Consider the following 7,640-nt stretch of genomic DNA (forward strand, 5'->3'; position numbering starts at 1 on the left):
TCCCTTGTTCGTAGTCCTCCCTCCTGTTCCTGATCTGTTTGGGCTACTGGCTTTCCGTTTCCTTGACCGTCACGCTCGAAATGAGAAACAAATGAAAAGACAAAACAAAACAAAATGAAAATAAATGGACGACTGCTATCTGTGCCTAAATTGATGTTGCTTCTCAGTTTTGCACGACCCAGGGGGGACTTGGCCTTGATCCCAATGCTCTGTCACCGATGTTACGTGATATTCGTTATGGAATATTCTTTGTTTGGCCATTCATAAACAATGTTGTACGTTTTTTTATCCCTGATCCGCTGATACGTCTAAATTCATTTTTAGTTTTTATCTCGTTACGTGAAGCTCTTCCCTTATTGTCAATATCCAACATCATTTATGAATGGTCCCCTGGTGATATATTTAGAGCAGACAATCCAATGAAAAATAGGATTGACAGGATTTTGGTGCGCTCTTGGCGCCTTGTGTCACATCTTCATGTTTGTTATACATATTAAGAATACCAAAGCATGCGATGTGATGACCGGAAGATTAGAGAAGCAACTCCTCCCCTTCCCCCCCGTACAAATCAAAAGTGACATTTCGAATAAAAATATTATGCGCATTCTACCTTTTATACCAAATATAATATAGAAACTTTCCTTCTTATGCACGTGATTTTGTAGTTGAAAATAACATGGTTTCCCAAATCTAACTCTAAATTCTACAGCTTTTTCAGCAGCTTGGCCGCTTCCTCCTTCGCCTGTTTATCATCCTCGTTCAGCACAATTACGTTAGCCGCCAATGTTAGATACTCTTTTGCTTTATCATTGTTTTTCAAAGAACGGTATGTCTTCCCCAGCATGAGGTGATTCATCGAGTAAAAGTTGGGCTTGGTACTTTCGGCTTTTTCGAAGCACTCCAAGGCCTCCTCGAAGGTACCGGTGGGTGGCGTTGCAAAAATAGTCGATACAATCTTCCTCTGGTACCAGGGCAGTTCCGCCAACCCGTAGTAGAATTGACCCAGAATAAACCAACTGGTCGCATCGCTAGGGTTAATTTCGACGGCTTTCTTCATGTGCTTTTTAACGTTTTCCAGTTGAGTGATGCGTTCTTTGATTCCATCTAACCCGCTCTTAGCATCCAGCAGAATCGAGTACCACTTGTGCGTGGCGTAATCGGTGTCATTCAGCGCCAAAGCATCGGTGGCATATTGGAAACTTTCGCGGATCAGCTGTTCCTTTTTTGGACTTGGAACGGTCTTCGATAAATTGTACAGGGTGCGAGCTATACGCCATTTGATCTCGTACGATTCTTGTTCCTGGAAGAATGAACAACGTCAAAAGATTAAGCATACCTAGGAGTGAATAAATTAAACAACCACCACACGTATACTTACAGAACACTTCTGTAGCAAATCGTATGCCTCCTGAAAATTGTTCTCATCGAACAGCTGATCGGAATGCTGGATCGTATCCGCAATGGTTTTGGCAGTTTCTTCGGCCATTTTCGTTGCCTTGCTCTGCTCGGTGGTTCCTTTTTTCGAGGCACTACCCGAGGAAAACAATGAAAATGATACTAATAACGCGATCGGCACCGCCTCTGCTGCTTCAGATGATCTACGCGTCGGTTTCGCTTCAATGGGCTGCTTCAGCTGAAAGAGAATTGAGTAATCAAGTATTAGATTCCAAAGGTTACATTTTATCCATCGGAATTATCGGCGACACACACACAGTGGCTAGAGATAAACAAATATGCCGATAAACTGCGCTGTTCTGCTGCAACAGGGCTTAGCCCGACTACTTAATTCTTGAACATTTAAATATCAACTGATCGATACTATCCAGAATATCAACCTTTTATCGATCAGTCTCTTATAAAAAACGATCTGATGAGGCATATCGGATTCCAATTACTCACTTTCTTTATTCGCAGCAATCGCGAGATGTACGGCCTCTGCAATAGCAGCTGCAAGTTGAATCCCCAGTTGTGCCAACTCCTCCAGCTCTGGGCAATCGTTGTCTGTCTTAGTGCCGCGACACTGGCGATCACCAGCTGAGAGTAACGTTGAACTTTGAGCCTTTGGATCACCATTACGATTCACTTCCCGTAGTGCATGCAGTACACAATCAGTACGAAGAGTTGATTAACGCACAACGCCAGTTAACCTTACTAAACCAAAGAATAATCCGCAAGATGGAAAAGTAAAATAAAAGAATTGTAATAAAAAAACGGTCATAGCAAAATACGCCGTGTTACATAGCGGTACTGTCCGAGGCCGAACTTCAGCTCGTGCGGAATGACATTTGGTGCGCTCGTTGTTTACTTGGCTGATCAGCTGTTCTTTAGAAAACCTGTGAACAGCTGATCAGCCAAGTAAGCAAGGAATGCAGCAAATGTCATTCCTGTTGAGCAGGGGCTCGGAAAGTACCGCTATGTAACGCACCGGGTAACGCAGTGTGTATACTGGTTTATTTATATAAAGTGCTATTTACAAGATCCGTCAGACTTACGCCACCGGTACAGCACGTCCCCGAAACGACAAAATTAGTTGCAAACAGCTTCTATGGAGATAATCAGACCATTTAAACACAATAGGTTTGTTCCAGTACCAGGAGAAACTGGAAGTACTCCGGAGAAAACAGGGAGAAAATCGTTCCTGTATTATCTTCTTTTCTTTTTCTTCTTCTGGTAGCAAATCGGAGTGAAAAGGAGCAAGAATTTTTTGCTCCGGAGCAATAGGGAGTTACTTCCGTGTACTGGAACAAACCTAATATCAACGGCACGAGACGCTTTGTCGTATCGGAATAAGCTAATGCGCACACGAGAAATGCATTCAACTTATCGAAACGGTGGCGTGACGCTGACGTTTTGTTCCGTTTATGGATGCTGATGTATCGTGTGAATCGTACTCATAAGATTTCTGACAGCTTATCCAGCTTATTTACATTTTGATAAACAAAAACAACGTAATGCCGCTGACTTTCTGTAATTGTAATTTGTAATTCATTATTTAATCGTACGGTAACCTGTTGGTTTTACCATTACTCAGGTCAAGGATAATTTCGTTTGTTTAGTTTTGTTTTACCGGAACAAATTTTTTATTCTCTTTTCAAGTTCAGCATTAAAGATACTCTGCACCTTATCGTATCGACCCAAGTTATGATCCGTCCGGAGGTAGTCCAGCAGCTAGCCTGCCCGTCATTTGGTCTGGCAACATCTTGGATGTTGTCGCGTAAAGGTGCTCCGGCTGATTCGTTAGAGGAGGTCAAACGATGCTTCCGACGGGAATTTTGGCCTTTTACAAAAACGTTACCAAAAAAGAATGCAGATCTGGCCAGGGCACTGCGCGAGAAAGCTAACGAATGCTACAAAAAACAGCCGGCTGATCTTGATGTAGCTCTCAAGTTATACAACGAAAGTATTAGCCATGCACCTGAGGAATCGGAAGATCTAGGAATGGGATATGCCAACAGGTCAGCGGTTTATTTTAACCGGAAACAGTATCGTCGGTGTCTTAGTAACATACAACTAGCTAAGGCTAGCAACTATCCTAAAAATAAGATTGACAATCTGTTAAAGCGAGAACAAAAATGTTTCGACATGCTGCAGGATTCTTCAATTGAAAAGAAGCAACATACATTCTCGGAAGTTCAGCTGCACAAATCAGATTTACAATTTGCCGATGTTCAAAATTGTGGCAGTGGTTTTATTGCTAAAAGAGATTTAAAAGTGGGCAGCGTTTTTATCGAAAGCCCTGCCTTACTAGTTCTCGAACCGGAATTGACTTACTGTCGGTGCAATCACTGTGGTCTTGTCAACGATATGGATCTGATCCCGTGCAAAGTGTGTTGCACCGCCATGTACTGTTCGGAACAGTGCCGTACAATCGCTTTCGACCAGTATCATCGGTTTGAATGCGAAATAATGGAAGATTTGAAATATCTGTTCAAAGGCCCGGACGATTCAGCGTGCCGGAAATATCATCTTTCCTTACGTCTGTTTTGGATGGCTGCAGGTAATCTGCTAGAAAATCCAATAGATTTTAGCCTGCGGTACAAAAATGACCTGAACCGTTATCGAAACTCACTAGAAATAAATACGGACGATCTACCCCTTCATGTCCTAGCCGATGGAACATCGAATTTGTATAGTGATAGAACCGGTAAAAGTATCCTGCAATTCTTTACTATACTGCTGTATCATATAGCAGTGGATGAAAACGATTCCTTCCCAATTGATAGCGCTCCAAGTGAACATAAAAATATGTTGCTGGAGATCCTATATAGGTTGCTTCAAGTCAAACGAATTGAAGCCTTCCAAGCTATGATATGTTTTTATCCGTTACTTAGAATACTTAATCATTCTTGTGCACCGAATGTGGAGGAGCACCGGTTCGGTCAACAGTCGGTGCTTGTCGTGAAACGCCCAATCAAAGCAGGGGAGCAGATCTTGCTATGCTATATGTAGGTCTCACAATGTTTCACTAATCCATATTTTTAGAACAATCGCGATATAACCTTTTTAGTCCCAATGGTACTACTGACACAATGCCGAAGGAAAAGCGACGTACTCTGCTGCTGAAACAATTCGAACTCGATTGCCAGTGTCTTGGCTGTTCCTTGGCATATCCGCCGCTAAGCGAAATTGAGGAGAACGTGGCTTTGAAAAGCGAACTCGAAGCAATTAGTCCTAAAGAGGGTGAACAAAAGTTACGCGCACTGGAAGAATTTCTGCAGCGACATGACGAATTGTATCCTCAGAAAGAGTTAGCTTACGCGTGGGACATGTATAAGAAGCAGAGATTTGATAAACTCGTGGATCTTTCAATCGCTTAGATATTACGTTTCTTCCTGTATTATAGTACTCAGCATTTCTCAATGGAACATTTTGTAACCGTGCCTGAAAAACTTTCCTAAAAAATTGTATGATTTTAATTAAGATTCTTGTTTTATTAACATTAAGAGGAAATTTTCCAAAAACATAGTTTCCTATCCTGCCCAGCCACAACATATGGCAGCTGATAGTGCCAGCAAAGTCCACCATACAGCAGCAGCTTAGCCTCTATTTGAGGAATCTGATTTTTCGAATGAATCACTTTTAAGGTGGTCCTCGGACGTCCAACGCTAGCCACGATTGTCTCTGAATGAGGAGAAAATTTGACGATATGCCCACTATCTTCATGGATACGCTTGTTCTCCACCGGTCTACTCGGTTTCTTCAAATCCCAAAAAATCAACTCACCACCCGCTAGTGCTACCACAAAAGCAGAATTGTTTAGACTCCAGTCTGCGTAATTAAGCGGATTTTTGTTACTCTCAACCGACAGTATCGCCAGTTTGGATTCCACATTGTACAGGTGCACAATTCCGGACTTTTCGGCAATAAGTACCTTGCCTGTCTCGTCCGGGTGCCACTTGGCGGACACTACAGCCGACCCGAAGAAAAAGGTTGAACCCTTGGAATAATTTTCCTTGCGTTTCCACATGATACACATGTGATCGTCCCCGCACGATGCCAGATATTCACCGTCCGGATCCCAGCTGACCTGATTTACGTAGCTGCGATGACCCTGCAGCATTTGAACCGTAGTATCGTCTTCTAGATCACTGTTGAATATGCGCAAGTTGTAATCCGCGCCTGCCGTACAAATAATCACTACTTTAGGCAGTACGGCCAGCGATGTCTCCGGTGCAAATGCTACCGCATGACAGCGGCTTTCGTGGTGAACCTCCTTCAGTTGATTCCATTCGAAACATTCCAATTCACTTTCCTCCTAAAATTAGAATGAAAAAGTTTTTAAGTTTATTTCGTTTCGCGATAAATAAAAAACGTTACCGGAAAGCGAACCACCCCTAGCATCAGTTTGTCAGGCAGAGCGACGCACAGCAAGTTTTGAGACCACTCATAGCTGGACAACTCGAAGGCAACGATCTTATCCGGGAACGTGATCGAATGGGTCGGTGGTGAACTATTCGAAGATTCCATACTTTGGGGCATAGTTTATGCAATTAAAGCACTAAAAACTTTAACCGAACTTATTAATTTGAATCTAATGACGATACGGTGCGAGTGCGATATCGGTCTTCGCCGGCTGCGCTTTATAAAATGTCAAAATAAAACGCCTCATTGGCCAAAGTATGTTTACATTGATTTTCAACTAAGTTGTGTAACCACAGCTTACAATAATGACATAACGCAGGGTTATTGTTAACGTTGATTTTAATGTTATCGCCGATAATAATTCAACACCATTGCGTTGAATTTTGCCATCCAAACGTTCCTTCCCGTATAGAAATGTACAGTAACAAAACCTTGATTTTCACTGTGACAGTACAGTATTTTTACAATAATTTACAGTAAGTTTTAGTGTTATGCTACAATACAAAAACAATAACCTTTAACGTTTTTATAGTAAATTTCAATGTAAAATACTTTTACAGTGAAAAGGGGGGGGTGATTATGTATCTTAACATTAAAAAAATCAGTTTTGTTCCATACATTTTTTTCTCGAAAACAGTAAAATTTAATGTGAATGCACTGTATCAGTTTTTTGCTGATCAGTGAAATTGATTGTTACATGAAATTTTATTGTAAATCTACTGTGTGAACTTGGCATCGTACAATGTTGAAACAGTAATAACTATAATATTTATTATTTTATGATTGTTTGTAGGGTAAATGCTATTGTAAAATTCTATCCGGGTTAATAAACATCTTATGATCCAAGAGCCTAACGACCTGTTCAGGGTATTATCCATACAATATGTGGAATCGTTGGACTATATGGGTTAAAGTTTGTGTATATTTTTTTTATTAGGGTTTATCGAAGACTGCATAGAGTAACCAACCAATTTTGGACCCCTAGAGGAAGTGAAATTACGTGAACGTCAAAAATATTTGCTTGGCTATGTTTTTAATGCAATACATGCACGAGTCTGCTCCAAAGTTACTGTTCTTGAAAGAAAACTGTCAATGGATGTTTTATACATTGACATAAACTCGAAAATGACATTTCTTCACAGCATGAATTTTTCACATTTCGGACCCTTCCTCACTAATTTGGACAGTGTTCCAAGCATATTTTGGACACACTGAATGTGGCTGAATATATTTTGGAAACATTGAAGTTTTTTCTACTAAACTGACCTACTGACTCGTTCTCTTTGCAGTATATTTAAGACATGAAAGAAGAACATAAGCAAATCAGTGACTGCCAATCAAAAATAGTACATTAATCTTTATATGGAAAGCTGATTGCATGAAGTATTTGTATAGTTCTATCATTTTGAGAAATAGAAAAACTTTCGGTACAATTAGGTTACTGCAGACTTAACAAAGCAGCATTAAATGTTATGCAATAAAGTTAACAATAATATATTTCGTGTAACAATTCATCTGTAGCAGTATTATGGAGTAACATCCTCAAGTGGATGATAAATCAAGGTACTTGTACTAAATATTAATTTTTAATTCTTTTGTTTACGAGGTGGTTTCTTGTTATTCTTTCTATGCTCAGTTTTTCTTTGTTTCTCTTCCTTTACTTTCCTTTTTTCTTCAGTTTTCGCCTTGTGGTGTTCAACTGTTCAGCGCAATGTTGAAACAGCAGGACTACGTCGCTTTAATCGTGATGTTCCTGTTCGTGTGAGTGTTACAGGCGA

At 40.6% G+C, this 7,640-nt stretch overlaps 3 protein-coding genes across 6 annotated transcripts; 1 reads left to right on the forward strand and 2 right to left on the reverse strand.

The window, feature by feature from the left end:
- Nucleotides 1-604: 604 nt before the first annotated feature.
- On the reverse strand, nt 605-2,161 carry LOC131689804 (regulator of microtubule dynamics protein 1-like). Its single transcript, XM_058975113.1, has 3 exons — nt 1,900-2,161; nt 1,379-1,633; nt 605-1,300 (listed from the first exon to the last, which is right to left on the reverse strand). Exons 1-3 carry the CDS (start codon nt 2,071-2,073, stop codon nt 704-706), a joined length of 1,026 nt encoding a protein of 341 aa, XP_058831096.1. The 5' UTR covers nt 2,074-2,161; the 3' UTR covers nt 605-703.
- Nucleotides 2,162-2,898: 737 nt separating this feature from the next.
- On the forward strand, nt 2,899-4,920 carry LOC131689803 (uncharacterized). 4 transcript variants are annotated; one of them, XM_058975110.1, is made up of 3 exons: nt 2,899-3,031; nt 3,097-4,445; nt 4,508-4,920. In XM_058975110.1, the coding sequence occupies exons 2-3, from the start codon at nt 3,142-3,144 to the stop codon at nt 4,815-4,817; spliced, it is 1,614 nt and encodes a 537-aa protein (XP_058831093.1). In that variant the 5' UTR covers nt 2,899-3,031; nt 3,097-3,141; the 3' UTR covers nt 4,818-4,920. The 4 variants fall into 4 exon arrangements, with proteins under 4 accessions (XP_058831093.1, XP_058831092.1, XP_058831091.1 ...); XM_058975109.1 differs by having other exon boundaries at nt 2,901-3,031; nt 3,102-4,445; XM_058975112.1 differs by having other exon boundaries at nt 2,908-2,967.
- On the reverse strand, nt 4,858-6,070 carry LOC131689805 (nucleoporin Nup37-like). Its single transcript, XM_058975114.1, has 2 exons — nt 5,818-6,070; nt 4,858-5,755 (listed from the first exon to the last, which is right to left on the reverse strand). The coding sequence occupies exons 1-2, from the start codon at nt 5,977-5,979 to the stop codon at nt 4,940-4,942; spliced, it is 978 nt and encodes a 325-aa protein (XP_058831097.1). The 5' UTR covers nt 5,980-6,070; the 3' UTR covers nt 4,858-4,939.
- Nucleotides 6,071-7,640: the final 1,570 nt, after the last annotated feature.

This window comes from Topomyia yanbarensis, chromosome 3, assembly GCF_030247195.1.
Source record: "Topomyia yanbarensis strain Yona2022 chromosome 3, ASM3024719v1, whole genome shotgun sequence".
Taxonomy (NCBI): domain Eukaryota; kingdom Metazoa; phylum Arthropoda; class Insecta; order Diptera; family Culicidae; genus Topomyia; species Topomyia yanbarensis.

Coding starts and splice junctions, on each gene's coding strand:
- LOC131689804 (XM_058975113.1), bottom strand. CDS start 2,073: ATGGTGATCCAAAGGCTCAAAGTTCAACGTTACTCTCAGCTGGTGATC. Junction 1,634..1,899: donor GATTGCTGCGAATAAAGAAA/GTGAGTAATTGG, acceptor ATTCTCTTTCAG/CTGAAGCAGCCCATTGAAGC. Junction 1,301..1,378: donor ATTTGCTACAGAAGTGTTCT/GTAAGTATACGT, acceptor TCATTCTTCCAG/GAACAAGAATCGTACGAGAT.
- LOC131689803 (XM_058975110.1), top strand. CDS start 3,142: ATGATCCGTCCGGAGGTAGTCCAGCAGCTAGCCTGCCCGTCATTTGGT. Junction 4,446..4,507: donor CAGATCTTGCTATGCTATAT/GTAGGTCTCACA, acceptor TAACCTTTTTAG/TCCCAATGGTACTACTGACA.
- LOC131689805 (XM_058975114.1), bottom strand. CDS start 5,979: ATGCCCCAAAGTATGGAATCTTCGAATAGTTCACCACCGACCCATTCG. Junction 5,756..5,817: donor TAGGGGTGGTTCGCTTTCCG/GTAACGTTTTTT, acceptor TTCTAATTTTAG/GAGGAAAGTGAATTGGAATG.